The sequence below is a fragment of the Numenius arquata genome, chromosome 19 (assembly GCF_964106895.1).
Source record: "Numenius arquata chromosome 19, bNumArq3.hap1.1, whole genome shotgun sequence".
Classification (NCBI taxonomy): Eukaryota; Metazoa; Chordata; class Aves; order Charadriiformes; family Scolopacidae; genus Numenius; species Numenius arquata.
In genome coordinates, this window is record NC_133594.1 from 5,438,492 (window position 1) to 5,464,389 (window position 25,898).

Genomic DNA, 25,898 nt, shown 5'->3' on the forward strand with positions numbered 1-25,898 from the left:
AAGCATCAAGTGTTTAGTGCCTTGGCACCACAACCCAACTGATTTGGATCCAGCAAAAAGGACTGTGAATTAGTTAATCTTATGTATAGACTTTTGTGCATTTTCTGCCCCTCATTGCCATCTCTGCTGAAGAGAGCAGGAACGCAAGGAACTTCACATTGCAGTGAAAGAAGTACTGAGAAGTTCCTGATGTACTTTGGAGACCCTGGATGGAGTTACAATCTCACTGAATTTTATTTTTATCCTTTTCCCCCCACCTTGTTCTGACGCTGATTTTTCCATCCCTGGGCAGATGAGGCAGAAGAATGGAGAGAAAAAGAACCTGACCTTTTCTGAAGGCTACTAAAGTTGTTGCTGGGCTTCTTATTGGTTGTGTAACATGTGGCATGTGACAGTGCAGTGATTTCTGGGAACTCTGCAAACCACTGCCTACATGCCCTGTGAAACTCCAGGATTGCAACAAACAGCAATAGCAACCACATCTGGAACATCACAAGGAGAGTTATCGCATATCTAGGAACCTCAGACAAGTGTTGAACTGCCTCTAAATTCATCCGGGCAAAATTCCTGCGCAGTTGGAGAAAGCACATCCAGGAAAATCAGACATATGGTAGGCTTCCCGCTCACCAGCAGAGCTCTGCTGGCCAAAGTCCTAGAAAGCGTATTGGTAGAGCACAGAAATATCCTTCGCTGATAGAGCTTACTCCATTCAAGGAGGTGACTCAGGCTGCAAGATCCAAGCCACGTCGTTGCTGATGGTGTCGCCAGCACAGTTTGACCCATTTATTTATACCAGCAAAGCTTTTAACCGGCAGACAAGAGCTAACAACAGCGAGGGAGGCTCAAAGGAAGATCTCCATGGTTTATTGCAAGTGACAGCTGGTCTCACTATCATTGACAAGAGTTGGAGATGCTGCCAATTTATGGTTTTTTTTTTCGCCAGCAATGAAGAAGGAGCCGCACCCCAGCTGGAGGAGGACCCAGGAGAGCCTTCTGGAGTAGAAGAACATCTCTGCTCAATGAGCCCAATGCGTCATAAGAGGAAAAGCCGGTACAGGCAGTTTATCAGAGCCCATATCTCTGTTCAGACTCCACCAACAGGGAAAGACAAGCTGAAGGAACCCAGAGAAAGCTGAGACCCTGTCTGAACACGGCGCTGTCTTCTGTGGATCAAGTTTATTTTTGTGAGCAGGGCTTGGACTGACAAAGTTGGGTTTGTGCTTTGTTTTTCTCTCTCCCAGATGACTCTAACCCTATATCTGTACTTCATGATTGTGGGTACAAGCATGAGCTTGTGTGCTGGCAGAATCTAGGAGCAGTGTGGAAATTTCGTTTCTCAGATGGGAAGATTTAAGGCCTGAACCTCTCTTCTCAAAAAGCAAAGACATTTCCCAGTGCAGGGTAGAAGCAAGTTTCAGCCATTGCTTCCGTGGGAGATGTATCCAGTTGAGGGGAACCAGGCTGTACTTCAAACTCTTCTGAATTAGCTGCGAGATCCCCGTGACCTCTCCTGTGAAGGGGGTCCATCTGCCCTGCACGATGATAAAAGGGTACCTCTCATCAGTGCACTGGTTTCTGCGATTTTTAGACAACACAAAGCATCCTCATCCCAGGGATGGAACCATAACATGCAAGTATTTGTTTCAAGAGCTGTTACAGCACAGCAATTCAGGAGCACACCTGAGTGTGCAAAACAACTCTGCTGGAGAAGATCAAGGGCTTGGCCATCACTGGGACCAGGAACAGATTTAGCTTAAAACAGGCTTTCTCCCATTTGCAAGAAACATCTATTGCCGTGCTTCCAAAAGATCTTAGCGCATAGTCCAGAGGGATTGATGGAGAACCACTATGCAACTAATTAGAAATCCCAGTTGTGTCTTTATTTGTCCATGTCTTGTTTTGTCAGTAAACTTTGGTGAGTGATTCCACTATTCACTCTCCAAATTTTCAAGCCACTAAGCATCATGGTATCGCTGCAGAACGGACCCTGCGAGCATTATTGCACATCACGACCAACACATGGGGAAGTCGAGGGACCTGGTCCCAGGTCCAGCGGTGAGCTCGCTGCAGAGCTGGGTGGGGATGGCTGTTCCCAGGCTGATGCTTTCACTGGTGAGGATTTCTCTGTGCTCCTGTCAAAAGTGCAAATCTCGTGGGTGACGCTGGTGGCTTGGCACCCACAAGTCACGGCATACTGCGGCTGCTCGGCGCCTGTGGGAAAATAATTCCAAGAGTGATCTCTTGGAAAGGGGCAGCAAAAAAATAGCAACCCAAAACCCTGAGCAGTGTGGAAGAGACAACAGAACAGGGGTTGTGCACCCCTCGACGGGGACCTGTCCTTTGTGAAGCTCTAATAGCGTTGGCAAGGTGGGCTCTTGAAATGTTGGACTTGGATTAAATGGAGCTATTCCCTTTGGGGCAGTGAAGAGCTGGCACAATTCTTTAGGGCTATGAGTAGTCTGAATTGCTGCTTTGTGTTAAGAGCAGGCACTTAGGAGGCCCATGTTTCAGATCAGAGTGAAAACCCTCCAATACGGCTGGCTTTATAAGTTGCTTTTGTTCAGCTGAGACTGATACGTTTCTGCAACCTCAAAGGTGGTGAAAATTATACCTTCTTAACTGGGAGGGAGCGATGCCGTGCTGGTGTGTAGATGCTGTTGAAAAGTTTGTCACAATTGCCAAAAAGCATGAATTATTTTCTTCAGCGATACTTTTACTTCTTTCTGTCAAATCCAAAAAAATGTTGCCTGCCTTGCAGCCCACGGGGTCAAACACTGAAGAAATGAACTCCCTGGGCTCCCTAAGGAGAGCATGCTATACTTAGATGCTCATCACAGCTAATTTCTGCTGTGTGGGTGCAAGGAGGGGCGGCAGGTTCTGCTGCAAGCGAGGCACCCACGCTCGGTGCACAAAGGCCAGCGTTCCTGCCCCTCATCACTGCAAAACCTCAAGTTTTGCATCCCACTCTGTTTCTAGATACCTGACCGGTATCTTGTGATTTGTGTTGCAGTAATAGTAATACAAATAGAGGGAAGGTTTTTGCACTGTGAGCAGAAAGCTGTGTGTGGCGGGTAGATGGAAAATGAAACCACTGCCTGTTTCTACAAGGTGAAAATAAGCAGAATTGCTGTTGAGGCAATGGTTCCACTGCCAGTACCCTGAAACCATATAAAAAGTACTGATATCCAATTCAGTGCCATAGCTGATGGTGAATGATACAACTCTCCAGAAGCAGCAGTGCAGAGATGGCAGCTCTGTCTGCAGACCAGAGGAAACATTTTTGGAGGAGCAGGGTAAATGTGTTTTCCACATTTCGGCCCTTTCTGTAGCAGTGGCTGGGTAGGTACCATTTTTCAGTTCAATGGGTGCTGTCTTCAAGGAGCACTTCTGAGATCCCTCATTTGCATCCGTGAGGACAGATGGACACATCAGATGGCAGTTTTCCATCACCTGCCTGTCTTTGACATGTGATCTGGAGATGAAAAATATCACCTTTCAGCCACGTTGTCCTATAGTCACCTGGGCACAGAGATCCTTCCACCTTTAAGCAATGAGGTTTTCTCCTCCTCCATGTGTTGCAGCAGCTCAAGAACTCAGCCATACTCCATCTGTAGTACCTGTGAATCATGCATGGCCTTACCTGCATGACTTCCTAGCCTCCTTGTTGGCTCCCATGGAAATAGGACAGGATGGAGGAGGACACTGTCAGGGTTGAGTGTACCAGGGAAGTGGCTTGGGACTGGCTGGGGTGGAACTTCTTTGCTTTCCCATTCCAACAGCTTTTTTTGCTCTCCTAGGGACCAGAAGGGAAACCAGGAAAACAAGGGGAAAAGGGCAAGCCTGGCCAGAAGGTAGGAACATCTCCCATCAATAACATCTCCTCCTCTGGATCTCCCTTTTTTTGCTCATCTTTGATATTCATCTGTAGAAGTGGTTTTGTCCTACATTAATGCCAGTGCTTTTGTTCTGCAGGGCAGCAAGGGCTTCCAGGGGCAGCTCGGCGAGACAGGATCCCCAGGGAAGGAGGGGCCGAAGGGGAACCAAGGCCCTAAAGGATCCCGAGGTACCCTGGGACCTATGGTGAGAAGAGCTCTGCAAATGGTTGAACACAACATGCAGAAACGTGGCTAGCAGTGGTGGGCACAGGCCTGAATGAAGCAGGGGGTCCCGCAGAGGCTTCAGAGGACAGAAAGCGAAGTGATGTTAGATGGCTTTAATTGACCAAAACAGCCCAGCACTTGCTCTGAGCAGTACAGGAGAGACTCCATAGTGGTGGTTGTGCTGGTACCCCATGAACCCAGCTCACGTTGCATCATGGTGCTTCTTCACAACTCCCTACATGGGCTGAAATATTGGGGATTTCTCTTAAGGAGGGAGTGGGCTGATAAGCTATTTTTTGCTAAGATCTATCCCTTTGAGACTGCACACTCATGGCAAGAGCTGCTTCCAAGCCAAGCTGTGTTGTTAGAAGGAACTCTGCCTTGGACTTCTGCCCTGTTTCTACACCCACTCTTGATCTACTTATCTGAAACAGTTGCAGCAAGAAGAAATACAGCATGGTAAAGGGTTTTGAGTTGGGGACTGAAGGTGAGGCTTTCACAGAGAATAACCACATTATGGTGGAGAGGGAAGAAAGTTAATTTGCTTTAGGCCCATGAGAAAAATGCACTGGGACAGCAGCGGTAAGTAATAAGTACCTCCTCACATATTGAAGGCTGGTAAGGAAACTTCTTGCACTATATTTGGTAGAACTTAGTGAAAGAGCAGGAGTTATTTATGAACCGGGAATCATGGTGAAGTTTCAGAACAGTAGCAAATGAGCGATGGGGTAATGGTTCCGCTGACAGTGTTTTCCTGCACTGAAAATTATGGCCTCCCCATATGTCCTCCCTTCATATTCTTTGACAACGCCTCCATGGATTATTTCACAAGGAAGCAAAGCGGTGTCTGAGCATCATTCTGTTGGACTGAACGCGTCTCTGTCTCTACAAGAGGGCTTTCTTCCACACTAAATGGGATTATATGGAAAGTTTGTGATGCATTTTAATCTGATGATTTTACTTAAACCCTTTTGTTCAGTCTGCTAAAGATGCAATGAACAGCTCTTGCAGTGCCCTCATCGCAACCCAGAAAACTCCTTTCTTGGCCTCAGAGCCCACACTGAAAGGTTTCCTCCCAATAGTTTAGGACTAGGTCATGCATGAGAATGGTCTCGCTGGTGGACTTCCTAGCACAAAGCTAATTTGGATATGAAGACGTCCAGAAGGGCAGATGAAGAGCGCACACTATGCAGTTATTTCTGGTAGCAAATCTGAACGAGGTGGGACACCTATTGCTATGGGATGGCAAAGACATGGGCTGGACTCCAAGCATCACTCCCTATGTGTAAGAGATTAAAGCAAAGCAAGAGCATTTTAGGTCGCTGCAGCAAAGCTCACCGGTGGCCAGGAGAATGGGTGGCCGTGCTCCCATGTGGTGCTGAGCTTTGCTTTGTGTTGCCCAGTGCATCCTTTTCTCATGGGGTAATACCCACAGGCTACTCTCATGGTGCTTTCTGTGTTTGCCTCTCCAGGGTGCTCCAGGAAGGATGGGTGCTCAAGGGGATCCTGGCTTAAAGGGCTACCAGGTAAGGATTTTATTTTCAACCTCCAGCTTCTGTCTGTTCTCAAATGCAACAAAACTGCCATTCCAGGATGCAAAATCGTTCTTAGACTATGATTTATTTCTGATCTTTAGTTCAGTTTAGTTCTTTCTCTGGTCTCTGCACTATCACAAGTTCTCCAGATGCATTTGATGCATCTCTGCCATGACCCACGTGTCTCTCTGAAGCTGGGATGCACAAAACAGGGCTCCTGAGATCTGGCAGGAAACCAGAGAGAACCTTCAGTCCAACAGCCCTTTCCTGTCTCCTCACATGCTCTCTGCTCTCCACAGGGGCACGCAGGACCACCGGGGCCAATTGGACCACCAGGGCCAAAGGGGGAAAAGGTAAGTTTGCAGAGTTTAGCCGTCTTGTCTTGCATTGGCATGAAAGCTGAGCTGATGTAGAGGCAATTGCCCTCTGCCATAGCACCCGTGCATCTCTGCTCTCCTCCTCCACTTGCGGCAGAGGTGCCTCCTCTGTAGCACGGCCACCTACACAGCTCCTGCTGCAGCTTTGCTTCTGCCCATCAGCCTGGGACACCTGTGCCATTAGCACATGCTTTCCCGATACCACGTGCCCTTGAGCTGGTGGCTGAACCAGTCAGCATCCGTTCTGGGGACATGTTTTTCCTGCATCCACAGAAATTCTGCTCAATCCCCAAGCCAAAAGAAATCACACTTAGCAACTTTCTGGGACCAAGTCGGAATTACACCCTGCACAAACCATCTGACCGGCAGCAAGCTGCCTGTCTGTGCTTAAATCAGCCAATAGCGTGGTGTAAGCGAGGCAGAACTGGTCTCCTCTCCATCGCCCTTGGTCCATTTTCTTCATTGCCTGCCACCCCCTTACCCGGCTCGTCCCCCCCAGCCCTCGACCCCACTCCCTCAACACAGCTGGCCTGAGTCAGAGCCCTCTTTCCACAGCTCCTCTTTCCTGGTGTTTTTTCCCCTTTTGCTGAGTCAGCGCAGCCATAACCAGTTCAGGCTGGAGAAGTGACTCACGCTTTAATGGTTTCCTGTCGGTGGAGCTGGCCGCTCGTGCTCCGAGGCCAGCCCAGCTGGCGCTGGCGGTGCTCACAGGGCTGCTGGAGCCCCTCATGTGCCTTCCCTCCTTCCCTGTGGGAAAGGGAAGTGGTGGTAATTGGGACTGGTCAGTCCTGGGGTCCCCACGAAGGTGAAAGGTGCGTGAACTCTTTTCACTCATTTTCTACCTCTCCCCCCCACATCATATCACCGAGAGAGCTTTCGGCATTCCCTCTGCGCACAGATGTGATTGCAGATGACGTGTGCAAGCAGGAGCTTTGATGCTTATAAAAGGTGTTTGTGGGACAGATTCTATGATCGTAGAATCATAGAATCACAGAATGGTTAGAGTTGGAAGGGACCTTAAAGATCATCTAGTTCCAACCCCCTTGCCATGGCCTGGGACACCAAGGGCATGTCTTTGCTGGGACGTTGAGTGTGTCCTTTCAGCTCAAGCTCCTGCATGTCAGGAGACCCAGTTCATGCTGCTCTCTGTGCTCTGCCAGAAGATTCCTGATGCAGCCGTGAATCTCTGTGCTGGTCGCCAGGAGTCCATGGGGCAGGGTGAACTCTTGTGTCTCATATTTGCGTGCCTCAGAAATTTTGTTTCAGAGATGAACAATGGTCCTGCTGCTTTTTCTTCTTGTTTTCTGGTGCTGAAACACATCCGTGGCACAGGAACAGCTGGGGATGTTTCTGCCACCCCACATCTCCATCACTGCCTTGCTGAATTTCCTCTCCACCCCCAGCCTTTCTAACCCTGCTCCATCCACTTCCAGAACCGCATCTCATGCTCCTCCAGCAGCAATACTTCTTAGGTGTCTCCTGCTGAGTGGCCATGCGGGAAGTGGCAAGTGTTAGCCAGGCACAACCAGCCCAGGATAATAATGCGAGAGCTCGTGACCAAGCACGTTGTCAGTTGAGAGCTTGGCCAGAGGTTTTTCAGTCCCACCCTGGAAGAAAGTTGAGAGTTGTTGAGAGTTTAAATTATGACTGCTGCTTTATGTTAAAATGTTGAAGTTTATTTTAAATCTTCTTGAAAGCTCCCTCCATTTCAAGTAGTAAATGGTCCCCAAAATTAATAATCTGAAGTGTTCAGTGAAGAACCCTTCCCTTCACCAACACAATATTCTTCTGGAAATGGACACTAGAGGAGCACTTTCTCAGAGGTGACATGGATCTTGTGTTATCAGAGCACAGCAACACAATGTAATAACTTAACCAAGGATGATAAAATGAATTCTACATGTAAGTATCCAAGCTGAAGCCTGACAAAGACACCAAAGCATCTAATGCATCCTGCTGAGAACAGTCAGATCTGTTAATGACCATTGACAGCCGGATCTCACTCACATCTTCCCCGAAGGTCAGCGGATCTGCTGGCACCTTGCTGGAGAGCAGCTCCAGATGAAAAAGGAGACCCCACCATCACGTGCTGAGCCTCTAGCACCATTTCCTGAAGCATCCAGGTGGTCCGCAAAAGTCTTGCATCTAAGTTTTCTTATCCATCCTTCCTCCTTATCTCCTAAGAGTTGCCTGGATCCCAGCCCAAGGACAGACAGATTCCTGCCCTCTGGACATCTGTAACCTCACACACGCGTGCGAACATGAAAATGGAAGCCTGAATCTGAGAAATGAAAAGGAAATGAAAATACGACCATGAGTGCTCTGTGAGCTTTAAACAACGTGGTAAACAAGGCTGTGCTGAAGAAGGAGGATATATAATGGTGGGGAAGGTCTTCCCTTTTCCAGAGAAGAAAGCAGCTTGGTGAGAGGCATTACAGTGGAATCCAGCTCCCTTGTGCCATACCAGAGAGCTACTCCACCGCATTTAATACATTTACAGCTCCTCAAAGAGGCCTTGCTCAGCGCAGACGCCTGCACTTGGCAGCTGCTTAAAGCAGTCCAGATGGGATCCTTTTAAAAATTACAAACTGGTGTATCTCACTTTGGGACAGGAGCCAACAACAACAAGACTTCCCTTCTTCTCCATGCATTTTCCATTTGTATCCCAACATGTTTACTTTGCTGCCCTTTACTCTAACTTTTTTTCACTGCAACTTTCCGAAGAATTAGCGCAGACCTTTCATCTCCCTCTTGAGCAGCTGAGGCATCAGGAAGTCCTGGAGGAGCTCAGACTCACAGTCCTAGAGCTGACCAGTCCTGCAGGATTTTCTCAGCCAGAAGACAAAGGACAAGGTGGGAATTAGATTCAAGGGGACACAAAGCCACAACTCAACTTTGGGGAGAAAGTCTGTGGGTCTTGATGCTCTTCAAGAGTCCCCAAAATTATGAGCTTTCCTTGAGCTCATCACGCTCATCTCATCTCCAAAATGGTGAGGTGTTCACATCCTGTTTGAGCAGAAGCAATCGGTGCCAAGACTTCTGTATATGGGGATTTGGTTTGTTCCTGAGACTTGAGAAATGGTGGTTTTGTTTCTCTTCTATCCTACACAACTTCGACAGTGGCTAGAAAGCAAACCAGTTGCCAGGTGTTCTGCTGCTGACTTCAACCAGAAACTTCAGTAGCGCTGGAAGCTGTTGGCAAAGCCTGTCAGCCATTATTTTCCTTTCTCTCTACTCTGCCACCCAAATTTCTCCATCCATATTGCTCAGTACTATATTCTCAAGCCATCCTGGCACAGTTTCTCCCTATATATTTCTTCTACCATGATACCTCCCCAAAACCCCAGGTAAGTGTTCACCACCCGGCACATGATCTCTTAAGGGCAGTATAACCATAACCTGTGACTATTTGTGAAATCCTGGCAACATTCATCCAACAAATGTCACAGCAGCAGAGAAGGAAAATGCCACTGTCATCAACCCTGTAATGGAGAGATATGAACTGAGCTCTTTGCTACCACTTGAGGTTAACTGCAAGAGATTTTGTCAAATCTTAAGACTCATGGGGTCAACCTGTCTCTCTCAGCAGTGGCACAGCCCTGATTCCAAACCACAACCACTTTCCTACAGAAAAGAAGCTACTGGTTCCACTAGCTGAGTTTTTTTCACTGAGGGTTATTCAGTGCTCCAGATGTGTCATTACCAAACATCACATACAAGCAAAGCACCCCAAATGCCTTCTCCCAGAGGCAGGATCACTGAGAAATTGCCCAAGCACCCTTACCATCAGCAGCAGCTGCAACTCAAAGAGAAGATGAGAGCAGCCCAGAGAGAAAGTCAAAGACAGTCATAAGTACACCAGAAAGGGCTGATGCGATCACTGAGAATTACAGAAGTCTGTGGAAAACTCGGCTCTGCATAGCTACAGAGATTTGGATGTTCAAGGCTCTAGGAGCACCCCAAGCAGTCCAAACACAGCAGCTCCACTGTGCCAGAACTCCTCAGATTTCTTTCCTGCAGTAGCTGCAACATCAAAGGAGCTCTGAAACATGTTCATCCTAAAGAGCCAGAGTGCCAGAGACTCAGTGATATGAAGTCACCAAAAACTGGAGGAGCTGGAATGTAGCTATCTTCTATAGGGAGAAAAGAAGCAGCCATCTCTGAGCTAGACTCCAGAGAAAATAGGACACTGTGACCCCAAGCGACTTACTCAACTGAATTATAAAAGGCAATGTCTGAGTTAAGTCTTGAAGGATCTCTCTATGGATGCTTAAGAGAAACCTCGGTTATAAATAATCCGGATAATGTTATCTACCAGCCAAACCATGAGCTCTGGGCTCTGGCTGGGGAGCATCCCATCAACAGGTGGAACTGCTCATGCAGCAAGTGTGTAAGGAGCTGACGCTCTCACCTGATCAACTGGGAGACAACCCCACAATGGTGGCACACAACCAGGGAGCCCACCCAGACCACGCCATGTTCCCCTGACAGCCCAGGCAGCGCTCAGTGAGGGTGGGGAAATGCTTGATTAGAGTTTGGTTTGACTGTCAGCAATAAAATTCAGAGGCAGAGAACTATTTCCCATATTGTCCTAATTACATGCTTCTTGCTTAGTTTTAGGAATTGTTGAAAATAACTCTTTGCACCTGGTTCCATAGAGAGGACAGTTAGACCAGGCAGAAACAACCACCAAAGAAACAGGAAAGCGATGTGAGGAGTCAGTGTACTCCAGGCTGTGAAAAAATGAGTCAAAAACGTCATTTAGACTTTCTTTGGATGAAAAATTAGTAAATTCAACAGAGGCTTTTACTTAGGAGCCCATGATTTCAGAGGACTGGATCAGGTGTCTACAGAATCATCTGCCATGCAATCTGCTGTCTATTAATACCAGCATTTCTATTCACAGGGAGAACAAGGTGATGACGGGAAGGTAGAAGGCCCACAGGGACCACCTGGAGACAGAGTAAGATGTTAAATCCCTTCTCAGATCAATCCTGGCCTTAGTTTTGCAGGTGGACTAGTCGGGTTTCTCCTTTACTTGCAGAATATGCACAGGCCATCAAGATATTGCAGATGACAGATTGTTTACACCCACCTTAAGTCTTTGTTGTGTTGTTGTAGGGCCCCGTTGGTGACAGAGGTGATCGAGGGGAGCCTGGAGACCCTGGATATCCTGTGAGTCTTTTTCCAAATACATGATTCAGAAATGTTTTTCCTGGGGAAGGGTTTCCAATCTGCGTCAGCCCACAGAAGGTCTACCCTTTGCCCAGTAGTCACAATTCATAACCCACTGTTGTGTCTGGTCAACGGCTGCACATGGGTGTGTTTCAAGCAGGGAACAATGTAGATATATTTATCTAAATTGGTAAAAACTTTGCTGAAGGCAAATGTAGGTCCTGCAGGTCAGCATCTTACAATGCCATGCACCTGCCTGAGCACACTACACTGAAAGAATGAGCAGGATCATCTCGTTAGAGGTACTTGTGATGATCAAGCAAATACCCTGTGGAAGATGTGTACAAGAAAGGTCAACAAAATGCAAGACAGATTTTCCCATGGCTGTAGACTCTTTCATGGGAAGATCTCTGTTAACTTGGAGGAATGGAAGCTTCCAAAATCTTATCAGAACTTCTCTCAGAAGATGACAAGGGTTATGAATAATTCCCCTGTGCTCCCGACATCCTCTTTGCAGGACATCTCCAGCTGGTTGGTGTTGATCCGCAAAGGCTCTATGGGTTAAGCCTTGCCTCTATCCAAAAGCAGCTGGTCAGGGTAGCAGTGCTGCTGCCTTATTTTTGCAGGACAGCAGTCTCCAACTGTTCACTTACATTAGTGCTGTGTGTATTTAGGGGCGCATTAGAAAGCTTCTTTACTGCTTAGACAGTGATTAGCAGTTCCTCTCAGCTGTTTCTTTCCAATGCATATCCTTGGGAATGTGTACACCGCCCACAATCTTCAACATTTCTGTATTAGCAGAATGCAGATATATGTATCTTCTCCCGTCCCATACAGCGTGTTACATCCATTTTTGTTTTCCATTGCCACAAAAGTACCCAAGAACAAACACGTGTTTCCTCTCTGTTTTTTATTTAAGGGTCAAGAAGGGCTTGATGGAGAAAGAGGAAAACCTGGACAGCAAGGCTTACCTGTAAGAGATGCTGCTTTATTGCAAGCTACCCAATGTCATGTGCATATGAAAAACAGATGCAAAGAGGAAGGAAGGAAGAGAGGAGGGGCGGCAGTAAGGAATGTGGGGTGAGCTGTGAAATGCAACGTGTGCATTTCCAAAAGCCAGGCCTATAGAATGGGCATTTTTGGTCACACATTAAGAGCAATAAATGGATGACAGAACAGGGACCGCTCCCAAAGGCCTGTCTCCAAAACTGTCTATTCTGAATGATCCAAGAGGGACTAGAAAGCTTAGGGGATGGACCGTGCGAGGTGACAATGTCAGTGGAAGGGCCTGCTTGGAAATGATACGTTTGGCGTGCTACTGGTGAGAGCTGGTCCATTGTGAGGCGAGACCATATTATTCTGTCTGTGCGATGTTTCCTCTCAAACCAGTGCATTTATGAGAGACTAAATTAAATCCAAATTTGAGAAGGACTTTTTTATTCCCTTGCCTGTATACGGCAGTGTCTAATTTGCATATGTGACTATTGCAACTGTGAGTGCAGTAGCACATTAAATGTAGTTTATTGGGAAATAAAGTTGAACCAATTCCCATTCTTTGTAGGGCTGCTGGGAAGAACAACAAATTCTATTTTGGGGTAAAATCTTAGTGCTCTGTCATATGCCCTAGAAATGGGTAGAGCTGCTGCATTCCCCAGTGGATGTAGTTTATTCTGAGGGGCGGTATCCCCCCAGATGTCAGTGTTTCAGATGGCAGCAGGAGTTTTGGATTGTCTTTAGTAAAGAGCCATTAGAAACACGTGGCTCAGAAACAAGCTGAAGAAGCACTGTTAGGCCACAAAAAATGCTGTTCTTTATACTTCATGCAAAACACTGCCAGAAGAGAATTTCAAGCAGATTTTCCTTGCTTATGTTTTGTAGGGGAATCCTGGACCACCAGGCCAGCCAGGAGCAAAGGGATCCAAAGGTGATGTGGTAGGTTTCAGCAGGGTGGATTCATAGTGTCCCAAGTTTAAAGAAAATGTCTAATTAAGAGGACTCTCATATTTTTCCCCAGCCTGTGTGATTTGGCCTATGGTCTACGCCTTGAAAGACTGTGGAGAACCTAGTGGGAGGGCTGTAAACATGTATTTGAGTGTCCAAGCCCAATAGTTTGTTGGCTTTGTGAGGCTGGAGAAGATCAAGGCAATTACAGCTCCAGCACAATGGATGGGTGAATCTTGGGCAGGTCTTTAGTCATTCCCACGGGTTGTGTCTCTTTCCCATACCCCTGTCTGTGGTGCCTCCAGCCAGAGCTGGGTCATCTGTCCCTAAGGAGGTCTGAGCCAGGCAAGTGTCTCTGTCTTTCACTTGAACCATAAACTTCTGGCTTGAAACCTTCCAGATTTGGAGTCCATTTATCCATGCAGTTCTTATGTTTCTTGGAAGAGTCCCTCTAACTTCTTGCCCTTATTGAGATAGAAAACACAGCACACTTGGGTCCTTCAAGGTTCATTGGGGTACCTCATACCTACTCCTACCTCCACATCTGGCTATAATGACAGCTTGCTAATTATTCTCACAGATCGGGGACTTTATTTGCTAAAACATAAGTATGTGACCTCAATAGTCAGCAAATTCCTGCTCCCTTTTGGCAGATGTCAGGATTTTTAATCTGACCCTGTTGGGGTAATGCCAGAAGATAGTTTAACCTACAGTAGGTGTTCTTGGCAAAAAGTGTGCTGGGCGATAAGATAAATAAACTCTACCCATCGATGGACAATCTGGAAATGCCTTTGGGTCTAATGAATAGCAGAGAAAGCACCCCCAGGAGTATTTCTTTCATGTAGCTGGCCTGCCTGGTTCTCTGCAGATGGAGAAACAATGCACAGAAAATGCAGTTCTTCAATTTAAAAGTGCTTTAGTACATGACCTCACTAGGAGAGCCCTAGTGAAGGTGATGAGGCTGAATTTTCCATTCATTCTGCAGAAATTAATCCTTTTTACAGCTAATAAACCTCAGGAGTATTTCTTTTATGCCTTTATTCACAAAGCAGCATTGCAAATTTTAGGCACAAGATACCCTTCTCATTTCCATTAACTTTCCAAAATAGAGGGAGCTACCTCACCGAGAAAAGCTCTTACTGAACACCCTGCAGAAGACTTGCTGGGTCCTTGGTTCGGCACTGATCTGTCAATGAACTGACAGAGGACGCAGGTTTTAAGCATCTTGTTCTAATGTTTGCCAGTGCACAGAGTCCTCCCTCGAGTTCATCCTGCTTTATTTGTCCTCATCTGCTCTGTATTAGGAAAAATGTAGGTCCTTGCCTTCTAGCTATTCATTCCTGCCCTAGAACTCTCAAGACATACGAAGAATCGCTTGTAATAAAACCAAATAGTGGTTCATCCCCCAGTGTTGGAGCAACTGACTTTATAAATCTCCTTTTTATAAAACTCTTTCCAGCCATTATCCCAAAGCACACCCTAAATTCAGGCTCCCAAGTGGAGTTGTGCTAGAACTGCTGCAATTTTAGATGTCTCTTTTTTTCACTTGCAGGGTCAAAAAGGAAAGCAAGGAACACGGGGCAGCGCAGGGAGCAGAGGCTCACCGGTAGGTAAAAATTCTATATTCTGCCCCAGCAAATGCTGTCCGGGAGCTCCATCACTAACGTCCTTGTGATTTTAGGGCATCCTTGGGCTACCAGGCCCTCGAGGAGTGGTGGGACGGCAGGGTCAAGAGGGTGCCCCCGGAGTGGACGGAGTGCCTGGGAAGGATGGTGTGCCTGGGATGCTGGTGAGTTTGCAATTGTAATGTTATAGCATCAATAGCGAATGCAACTCAGGAGCTGGAAAACTAAAAGGTAGCGCAGGAGAAATGGATGTCGTCCAGCTGTAGATATTCCGTTTACATGTACCCAGCATGGATCATATGCTCCTCTTCATATCTCACATGCAATGGCTGCCTTTGCATGGCCAAGTCTCTAAATAAACCAGTGTTTCTGGCCTGACAGATACTTGCACACACAGACTTCTACATACATCTCTGCTAATCCAGCCATGACCTGATGCATGTTGCTTGTTGAGGGCAGAATCACACCACTCCCCTGTCCCTCCAGAAGTTGCGCAGAGGTGGAAAGAGCGTCTTGTTTCATAACCTCTTCTGGGTTTCTTTTCTAGGGAGAACAGGGTGATGATGGGGAAGAAGGTGTGACAGGGATGTCAGGCAAAAGAGGCAACCCTGGCATACCAGGACTCCCTGGGGCACAAGGCCCACCAGGATTCAAGGTGAGTTTCTGAATCCCTGAGATACTGCTACGAGCAATCCAGTCTGTGAGCCTGTTGTCTCCAGAGCTTGGATTCTCCAAGGTCTAATAAAGTCTCAACTCCTTCTGCCATCTTTCACTTAGCTAGAGGCTCAGTAGATCTTTCTCATCATCCATGTATCCATCCGTCCATCCATGTTCATGACGTTCACAGCAGTTGAATGTCCCAGAGGCCTTTCCCCCTTTGTGACAGTTCACTGAGCTCAGGAGCCTACAGATGCACAAACCCACACTATGAACCCTTTAGCCATGAAAAAACATGGCCTTGGAGAAGCTGCAAAGGAACTGCTAGGATGTCCAGGATGGACAACTCCTTAGGAAATTCAGGTGTCCTCTAGCTGCTGCTCTGCAAGGCCTGAACTGCTGAAGGGGAATTTGTGCCGCTTTCTTTTTAGCATGTATTGGAACAGCTGGAACTAGTATGGGCTTGGACATTCTCCGGGTGGAAGCAGGGACAAGCTGCATTAGTGTCCTTGGGGTTTCTTCCTGGTCATTGCCCTAGTCCAGGCTGGCCAAAGGATCTAAACCGGACCAACAGCAATTCAGCTGTTTGTAGAGAGACTCTGTAAATAGGAGGACTCCATCTGGGTTTGGAGAGGCTATCAGGTCTGATTTAAATTATGACTCCCATAACACATCACTCTTAAACTGTCACTTGCTGCCCTCCAGCTGCCTTGGGTAGAACAACAGGCTGTTCCCAGAAATGACTGGAAGACCCTTGTGTCGTTGGGACAGACTCATACCCTGACTCCAGGGAAATTTGTTGCCCCTTTTCCAGCTGCTCGATTATCCTGGGCTCTCGCCACCTTTGCTCCTTTCTCCCAGTCTGTCCCAGATCGAGTAGCTGGGGCTCGTGCTGCTCCTGGTGCTTGGCAAGGGGAAGAGGTGGGGAGCAAAGTGTGGTGCTGGGTCTCAGCAGCTCCTCTCTTGTCCTTAAGTTGTGGAGTTGGTGCTGGGGAACATGTCAGCTTTGCAGCCTTCTGGGCTGAAGTCTTGGCACGTCTTCAGCATTTTAGATGGATTAATCATCAATTGCTGGGGGGAAGAGACTACAAGAAACTGCAGGGCAGGACAGACAACATACAGAAGTGCCAACATAAGACATTTCAGCCCCTTGCTGTCCTTAGCCCCCATGCAGGCAGTACACCTCTGCTGAAGCTCCTGCTCTGCATGAAGCTCAGGAGGGGACACAGCTGTGCCCATCACTGGTCTTCACGCTGTGCATCCTGCAGCAATCCGCCTTAGCAGACCTGAGGCATCTCCTGATGAAACCACATTCCTTATCCCCATGAGCCACTCTTTTCCAGCTTTCCATCTATGGCTATTTCAGCTGAGCGTTGTTATATTTAGCTCCTGTCCTTTGGAATTACTTGAATTCTGTTATTTTTAGGGTGAAAGAGGATTGCCTGGACAGACTGGCCAAACAGGGAAGAGAGGATCATCAGGAGGAACGGGTCTTCCAGGGAGCCCTGGTGATCCAGGACCCAAAGGACAGCCGGTTAGTGATGAAGGGAGCTGATTAGACCTGACTCCAAGCTGTCTCCTGCAGGAGAGGGTGCAGATCCACAGGCTGGGACACCAGGGTGAACCCTGGGAGGGTCTTTCACAGGGGAACCCATAACCAGCTTGTGTGTGAGTGCAGGAGCATCAGCACAGCTCTCTCCAGCATGCACACTTCCCTGCTCTTCGCTACTTGCTTGTGCACAGAGATGTCTAATTCAGATGTCTAATCAAAGCCGGGTTGGACGGGGCTTTGAGCAACCTGGTCTAGTGAAAGGTGTCCATGCCCATGGCAGGGGGGTTGGAACTGCATCGTCTTTAAGGTCCCTTCCAACCCAAACCATTCTGTTTCTGTGATCCTCGCCTGTGGTCCCCAAGACAGTGTGACTGTTCAGGTCATCCTCGTGCCTCTGGTGATGAGGCCATGGTGTGTGCTGCCAGGCAGGCAGCAGAGCCATCTCAAACAGCCCTCAGCCGTGTCCTCAACGGGAACTGTTGTGAGAGCAGTGCACGGAGCCCGGGGGAGGTACGGAGTGTCGGAAGTGAACTGCGCACTCCAAGCCACCCAAAGGTGCCAAGGGGGAGTCTGTAGCTCCACGGGGACACGCAGAAAGGGCAGGAGCAGGTTCATCAGTGCAGTTTTGAGGGTGGTGGAGCTGCGAGTTCAGAGCACACTATGGGAGAAGCACCGAGAGCCCTGGGTCAAAGCAGAAGTTAAACTCCCACACCTGTGTCCAAGGCAGGTGCCTGATCCTTACTGCTTTTAATTCATTGTGCTGTGGGATTGCCCAGTTCAGTATAGATGTCTCACACTTTATCAGCCTGAGGCTGTATTGAGGAGATGTCAATTATTTAGATTGGGAGCTTTACAGGCCAGAAGAGGCTCTCACAATCTCACAAGGGTATAACTACTTAAATTCTTTAGCTTTGCTTATTATGATTCTTTTAGAAATCCCCAGGCAGGGACCTTTTCAAACCTCTTTTAATATACCTGCTCTAGTGGGAGGTATACCTGCCCAGGGCAGGGGGATTGGAACTCGATGATCTTTAAGGTCCCTTCCAACCTAAACCATTCTATGGTTCTATGATTCTGTGATACCCTCTGTCTGCTCAGCATCTTTGCACCAGTGGGATTCCCATCCATCTGACACACACAGACACTGTGCAGCCGTTCCTCTTCCAAGACAGACTGAGCATCCCAAGAACACAACCACCGTCAGAGGCTCTAGTTAGGCTACAGAAATAGAACTAACATGAGGGAAAGAGAGATTAGGACTAATACAAAACAAGGGACAAGATTATTATCCCCAACTACTTCAATTAAAATATACATGTTTGTATATTTTATGTAAAAGGCTGTGATGGCAGAATTCAAGCTGAAAGATAGTAGCCAACAACATTATAACAGTATCATTTTCCCTCTTGTGTCCGCAAGTGGCAGGTTCATTGCTGTTCCCTGCCTGGATCAGGTCCCCTTAGCCGAGATAACTCCATGGCATTTAGACCATGACTTCCCATTTACTTTTGCCCAAAATTCCTCTATTAAAAGGGCTTGGTTGGTTCTCCTAACACGGGAAAGACCTTAGTCCTCCATTAGTAGCAGTTTTCCTTTCCAGGATCCATAAATGGGCAGTTAAATCAATTTGTATCCTTGGAAAGTTTCTTATGCTCCAGCGAGTCCAACCAAGCCCTTTCTTGCCAAGCAGTTTCTCACTGTCGGGACAGGAAAAACTTCCTAAGTGAGGTCTCTGGACTGACTCTGGAGTAGCCTTGTAAGAGAGGTGATGGAAACCCCATCGCCTGCGTCATTTACAACTGGGCTGAACAAGACTTTGTAAAACATCCCGTAAAGTACAATCCAGCATAGGTCACATAGTCCTGCCGAGAGTCCAAACAAGCCTTTTCCATCTCTGATGTTCCTAAGACCGTAGATGAATCATCTGGGATATGTTTCTGACTCTTTTTTTTTTTTTTTAACATTGAATCACTTCACATTTTGCCATCTGAGAAGCCCAGAAATATCAAAGGACTTACATCTCAAACGTGGTGAAATGAGGATGATTCTATAAGGACATGCTACCGTGTCTGTTTTTTTCATTCTCAGAGTGCATATTATGTGCTAATCCAAGCTTGATGGCCTTCCAAATATTTTAATATTATTTTTTCTTAAGAAATTGAGAAAAATCCCTGCAGGGTTGAATAGGAAAAGAATTAGGTGATAGGCACAGTTTTCCTGGGTGTGAGTGGGAGGTTGTGTTGTAGGAACATGCACTTTTTTGGTAGCTTGAATGAGCATAGTTTGAAATTATCCTTTAGTTGGTCAGTCCAGTTGGTATTAGAAATAAAAGAAGAGCTTGTTTTAAAGGGTTTTGAGGCTATTCTTTTGCAGCATGAACTTCCAAGATCAATCTCAGAGCAGATGCTCTCCATCCTGCTTCTGCTGACTGTGGTCCAAGCTAGACAAGCATCTGATAGAATTAGTCTATTGTCTTGGGGGCAAAAAAGCCTGGTCTATGAGTGATCTATGAGATCTTCTGGAGTTGCTTCTAACCTGACGTTTGTGTAATTCCTCCTCCAGATTTTCTTCATGCTTTTTTCTCCTCAGTCCTGCTTAGATTGAAGAATACTAATGGATTTCTTTTTCTCTGAAGCTGCTGAACTCTTGGCGTGTCTTTGAGTGACCAGCCATTCAATGTGGACTTACTGTTGTTCTTTGCTCTTGTTTTTCTCTTGGCTGTTATTTGCAGGGAGACTTTGGCGAGGCAGGATTTCCAGGGATTGCCGGCATGTTTGGGCCAAAGGTAAGAGGTTTTCTGGTGACCAGTTGGCTTTCTAGTCTCTCTTTACTGGGGACAAGCAATGCGATACTTGTGGCAAAGACTTTATTAGCAGCTCTGCAGAAACTACTGAAATTTTACTGATCCCAACTTTCTATAGTTTATGCATCTTCCTTTGTTGAATGAGTGTGCGTTTATATATGCTTTGTTGGATCTTATTCCTGTTAAAAATGGGTATACGGTAGAGGGAAAAGGCCCGTCCTGTAGTGAGGTCTGTTTGGGGTTTTCCTCACCTGAACGTCTTTCAGACACTCATATTTCCAGCATCAGTCTGTACCTGAGACACCTAATGTTGAGAGCCTTGACTTGAAAGTTAGGCTCATTTTATCAGCATGTAATTTTCCTGGTGAAGGGGGACCAGTTTGTGTTCTGTAGAAAGTAAAGGGCTTGCAAAACAGGAGTGGGAAAAGAATCTTTTAAAAATCAGACCTTCCCATTCCCATGTACAAGAAGCAGCACCTCTGTCCTTGCAGAGCTGTAAGCAAGGGCATAGACGTGGGGTGTGTTTATTAAGGGGACTTGACACCTTATATTTGCTTGCAGGGCCCCCCAGGAGACCTTGGTTTCAAAGGCATTCAGGGACCACGTGGGCCGCCTGGTCTCATGGTGAGTGGTTTTTCAGTTTGTTTGGTTTGGGAGGATTTTCTTCCTTCCTCCATCCTCTGTCTCTGCGAGGCTGCAGAGCACTATAAGGAGCACAGTTCACCATTCACCGCGTGCCTGGCAACGATCCATGGCCGAGGTACCACCCCAGGGCCACCTGGACACATCTGTAGGTGACCACGTGTGCACGGGGCTCTTCTGCCATGGAGACAGTCATGGTGCTATGACCACTGCACAGACCACTCTAGCTACACTGAAATCCCCCTATTTCTGGAATTTCTGAGGTTTTACGTGGGTCGTAACAACTGTACTGTGAGGGCTTGTGTCTTTGGACTTGCATTTTGAAATAGTTTTATTTTAGCTACAGCAAATACCACGATCACGTTGCTGAAAAGCAGCAAAGAGATTTAAGTGACTTTACTGAATCTGCTGTGGTAACAGCGACTGTGATGGCTCACGCATATCTTCTTTTCCAGGGAAAGGAAGGAATTATTGGTCCGCTTGGCATTCAGGGTCCCACGGGAAGCCCAGTAAGTACCTGCTTTTTTTTTTTTTTCTGCCTGTATTTTTGAGACGAGCGTAGTGTTTGAGATCTGAGATGCTTGAGGCCGACATAAGTAAATCCCGAGTCCTGCTGTAATGAGGGAAACAAAACGGTCTTTAAGCTGAGCAGTTTGAGAGAAGCGCAGGCTTGGTCTCTGGCTGCAAATATAGTTGCGGGGAGATTATTAGCTTAAAAGAGAAGGAGCCACTCTACCTAAGTGCAAGTTTTTCGATAGATTGGCTCAGACTAGAAAGTTATTGCAGTTTTTCAGAAGCCAGCAGCCAGATTTTTCAAAGAACTTGGCCTGAGCAGGACAAAAAAAAAAACTCAAAGGGAAAAAAGAATAAAAACTGATAAATGTATTAAACTGGGAACAGCTTGATTCTGGGAAGTGTTGAAAATCCCTGCTTGCCCCAAAATGCCAAAGGCAATTGAACACAGACTAAAGTTCACTCAGTGCTTCGTAAAAACATGAGCATGAAGCTACTCCGTGTTCGGTACCGAGGCTGCTACTGGCAGAGATGAAAGCCAGGAAGATGAACTCGGATAATGCCAAAACATCCATTAATGGCTAATTTTTTGGTTCAGGATGAGTGAGCCAATACGGCAACCTGAGCTGGTTTGTTTAGAGCTGCACTTGGGTTGTTGCAAGGAGCTTTTGGGTGGTGACGCGTCCCGGGAGAGCAGCTCGCTAATTGTCACTGACACCCACCATCTGCTTTGACAGGGGCCCAAGGGTGACAAAGGCAGCCGTGGAGAAACGGTAAGTGCTGGTCCCCGTGCCCCTGGGTGCGTCCTGGGGTTATGGAGGTCCCTCTCTTTGGGTAACTGAGAGTCCCACTGGGCTCCACTGCGCCCGCTTGGGCTCAGTGTGGTGGCATCAGGCTCCCAGGAGGGCAAGACGTACACATCCATACATGTGTGCACGCACCTCCGCGTGTGCACACGCACAGCCAGTCTGCTGTTAAAACTTCCATTTACTTACATTCCAGTTACACAGCAAAAGCCAGCACTTTAGAGATGACCATAGCATCTCCAGGAACTGGGGTGTACTGGACACGTGTTGTTCATCCTCCTTGCTACCCATAATGCGGGTCCCCCTGATCTCCGGGTTGCTCCCTTTAGTGACCAGTGGTTGTTCCTCACGCAGGGGCTTGGTCCGGGCGCCACAGCTCAGCAAACACAGCCCAGCTGTGTGGCTAGTGCAGAAGGCTCTTTCATGCCTTCTTCAAACAAGACCTTTTATAAGAAAATACCCAACAGACACCCAAAATCCCAGTGCACGTTTCTAACAAGCCAAGGTGCTGCCTCTGCTGCTTTTTTGCTCACCATTTTCCACCTCCCTGGGGTAGCAGAGGACAGAGGGCTGGCAGGGACCTGAGCCCCAGCACAAGCATTCGCTGGTGTTGGAGCCATCAGCATCCTTCCTGGCAATAACCTCTCTGCTGCTGGCAAACACCGTTGGGCCCGTTTTCACTGTCCTTCCAGTGCAGCACCCAGTCCTTGGCACCTTGGGAACAGCACACGGCTGTACAGGGAGATTTTGGTTAATTAATGAGCATCTTCTGACAGCTTCTTCCTCTTTCTTTTTCTTTCTTTTTCCCCACAGGGTCTGCAAGGTCCAAGAGTAAGTATTTGAAATTACTTTTTCTGACTAATATCTTGTATTTCATTAAAACAGGTGCTTTTAGCAAATGTAAAGCTGCAGGGTGGGTGACTGTGCACACAAGGGATGTGATAAGTACCTGGGGATATGGCACGAATGGTAGTTAAGGAGCTAAGGGCTGGGAACAAGGGATGCAGTAGGAATGGACCAGGTGCAGACAGATGCACTAAAAAAACAGGAGATGGACGAAATGTGGCCACCTCCTGTCTCCAGAACGCTTTGAGGGAGAAGATGCTGTAAAATATCAAAAATCTGGAGAGTTTCAGCAGGAAACAAACTCTTGCTGGTGACAACCATGAGAAATGGAAATACAAACTGGAGACATTTCACTAACTGATGCCACTCTGTCTTTAGGGTCCTCCAGGCCCACGAGGACACCCTGGCCCTCCGGTACGTATATGTGGAAAGAGTTCAAAGACATTATTGAAACAAGCCAAAATTATTGCCGTGATACTCTCCAGAGGGACTGTTCACTCACTGGAAATTATAGCTTAGCCCCATTCCTCGTATGCAAAAATGTGTGTGTGAATGGACTAGTGTTCCTCGCACTTTAGTCCAAACCATCTCCAAATATTTTATAGAGACAGCATTGTTGCCTCTCACTCGTCTGCACTGAGGGACTCCGGGGGAAAGAGGATTTCAAAAGGATGTGAATGAATATATTTTCAATAGCAACTGCCCATCTTTCTGGCTCATGCCCCTTTTTTTTGCTTTGTTTTCTAGGGACCGCCAGGAATTCCAGCCTCATTTGTAAGTTGCCGTTTTCTGTACATTTGTTAATGATGATAATAAGTCACGCAGAGCCAAGGTGCTGATGGGACATCCAGAAAGAGCTGCTGGGACCCTGAAGACCCTCACTCAGGTCCAGCAAGAGATGCTGTGTTAGCAGAGCAATGCTTGAATCACAGCCCTAGACTGAGAAGCATTTGCTCGCATCAGGGCACGTTCAGCTTCTAAGAATTTCAGTTACCATCTTTTTCCCCCCACACTAGCAACAAGATGGCTTTGGGGCAGCTTTCCGGACGATAATCGACTCAAACACCGGGCTCAAGACAGAGGTACGAGGGCACTTTTGAACTCGCTGGTCTTCGCTGGAGCTGGAGGTTGGGAATGGTCACAAGTGTTTCTCGTTCTTTCCCTGTGCTTGAAGTTCATACATACAAAGCTCTGGTCTGTCACTGTTCTCATGGGATAACTGGGGTTTAGGCACGCAAAGATCCAGTTAAAGGATCTGTTCTCTTCTGTTACTTGTTTGTGGAGCTTCAGGCTTTGCCCTCATGACTTCAGAGATGTCCCATCCAGGACAGTATCTCAGTATCGAGGGCTGTATCTCGCTGAATCCCAGCCAGCATGGCCTGTCTTTGGACCACTGAGTTTTCCCACAGATAAACCTGAAACCCTTGTGGTTACAGCACCTGGTGCCCCAAGGCACACCTGACTTTCCCTCCTTTTCTCTCCAGGGTTACCAACATCCAGACCTTCTCATGCTGGACCATGGAGGAGAGATCTTTAAGACTCTACACTACCTCAGCAACCTCATCCAGAGCATCAAAAGACCCCTGGGAACCAAGGAAAACCCTGCACGTATCTGTCGAGACCTCATGAACTGTGAACAGAAGATGAACGATGGTAGGGAGCCTCCATAGGGATTTTTCATATGGCCCAAACAGGTCTCCTCTGGGACCGGTAATGCAGAAATCAAAACTTTCCTTTTCTCATTCACAGAAAAGTCTGTGTCCTTGTTAATCCCCGAATCCTCCATTTCTTCAGGTACCTACTGGATTGACCCAAATCTTGGCTGTTCCTCGGACACCATACAGGTCACCTGCAACTTCACCAACGGTGGGCAGACGTGTCTCAGCCCTATCACCGTCTCCAAGGTACAGACAGATCCACCCCAGCGCGGCATTTCCCATACTGCTATTACGAAATATTTACCCAGGGGTGTGTTGTCCCGGGGCACCAGCGATGACCACTGTGACACAGCACACTGGCTTCTCCTCGAGGCGGAGTTAGTGTAGCTGTAGCATTGAGAACTGCTCTCCTGCAGTTAAAAAATATACCTAAGACTTTCATTGACTTTTGTCGAGACAAAGCAGAACATTTCCAGCAATGTTTAATTAACCCGTAACCTTAACAGATGCCAGTAATTTTGCAAACACGCTTCTCCCAAATGCTTTGTTGCATTAACTTATGTCCAGGTCACTCCTGCATATTGTTTTCTGCCTCCTGAAAAAGTGAGGTCAGTTAAATATACAAGTTTCTTGTGAAGTTAATGCTACAGAATTTTTCTTGAGGAAGCACCACTACCAAAAATACCAACAAAAATACCTGGGTTCATCTGCAGATGAACTAGAACCTGCTGCTTTGCAGAAGTGTGTATTGAATTCGAAGTCTTCATGATTTTCCTCCTACTTAAGGACCTGCCAGTTTGCTCTGAAAAATAAAGGCCCTGCTGTGTCCCCATGAAAACTTTCCAGATTGATTTGGCGCCTGGCCCTTACGCCCACACTGATGCCAGATCCAGTTCTGAGCTGGGACATCCACACGTGGCAACCTCCAGGCTTTAGCAGAGGACAGGGACCACCTTTTCTGTCGTCAGCTCCCCCCAGCCCCGCAGCAGGGGGTTCTCCCTAACGCCTCTGTCACCTTCACAGCTGGATTTTGACATCGGTAGAGTCCAGATGAACTTCCTGCGCCTCCTGAGCTCCGAGGTGGTGCAGCACATCACCATCCACTGCCTCAACACCTCTGTCTGGCGGGAGGGCTCATCCGAGAAACCTTCGGAAAAAGCCGTGCGCTTCAAGGCCTGGAACGGGCAGATGTTTGAGGCAGAGGGGCAGCTCAGGCCAGAGGTGGCAGCTGATGATTGCAAGGTACGTTGATGCAAAAGAGGAGAGAGGTGGAGAGAAATGCCAGGCTGAACCCACTCAGGGCACACAACAAGGCTCGAGTGATACCTCTGCTTCTTATTCTCCCCCAAAAAAGGGGGAGAGGGGTCTAGTTTACCTGTTCACCACGTCAGTTTTCCAGTCCAGGGTGCTGTACCGGCTCCTGTTAAGTAGACGCCCTTCAAACAGAAAGCAAAAATTAAATTCCCAAGTCCCACGTCACGTGTAGCAGCAGTTAGATGGGGGAATTGTCACCCAAAGGCGGTGGCCTTGTCCCTTGCCTGATGCCACGCTGAGTCGGTGGCCGCGTGTCTGCATTTTGGGTTAACCCCGTCAGCAGCTTGTGTTGGCTGATGCCGTTCCAAGCGCGGTTTCCATCAACTCAACCTGGATAAAGGGTTCCCCAAAATG

General features: G+C 47.4%; 1 protein-coding gene across 1 annotated transcript in view; it reads left to right on the forward strand.

Annotated features, from left to right (window-relative positions):
- COL27A1 (collagen type XXVII alpha 1 chain) overlaps positions 1-25,898 on the forward strand; it is a 230,945-nt gene that overhangs the window by 204,191 nt on the left and 856 nt on the right. The window contains exons 37-59 of the mRNA XM_074161391.1: positions 3,798-3,851; positions 3,973-4,080; positions 5,573-5,626; positions 5,935-5,988; positions 10,919-10,975; positions 11,134-11,187; positions 12,107-12,160; positions 13,066-13,119; positions 14,681-14,734; positions 14,810-14,917; positions 15,301-15,408; positions 16,837-16,944; positions 19,694-19,747; positions 20,327-20,389; positions 20,863-20,916; positions 21,658-21,693; positions 22,540-22,557; positions 22,951-22,986; positions 23,320-23,346; positions 23,589-23,654; positions 24,057-24,225; positions 24,367-24,476; positions 25,254-25,472. Coding sequence (XP_074017492.1) covers positions 3,798-3,851; positions 3,973-4,080; positions 5,573-5,626; positions 5,935-5,988; positions 10,919-10,975; positions 11,134-11,187; positions 12,107-12,160; positions 13,066-13,119; positions 14,681-14,734; positions 14,810-14,917; positions 15,301-15,408; positions 16,837-16,944; positions 19,694-19,747; positions 20,327-20,389; positions 20,863-20,916; positions 21,658-21,693; positions 22,540-22,557; positions 22,951-22,986; positions 23,320-23,346; positions 23,589-23,654; positions 24,057-24,225; positions 24,367-24,476; positions 25,254-25,472 — 1,719 coding nt within the window. The remainder of the gene's footprint in view (positions 1-3,797; positions 3,852-3,972; positions 4,081-5,572; positions 5,627-5,934; positions 5,989-10,918; positions 10,976-11,133; positions 11,188-12,106; positions 12,161-13,065; positions 13,120-14,680; positions 14,735-14,809; positions 14,918-15,300; positions 15,409-16,836; positions 16,945-19,693; positions 19,748-20,326; positions 20,390-20,862; positions 20,917-21,657; positions 21,694-22,539; positions 22,558-22,950; positions 22,987-23,319; positions 23,347-23,588; positions 23,655-24,056; positions 24,226-24,366; positions 24,477-25,253; positions 25,473-25,898) is intronic.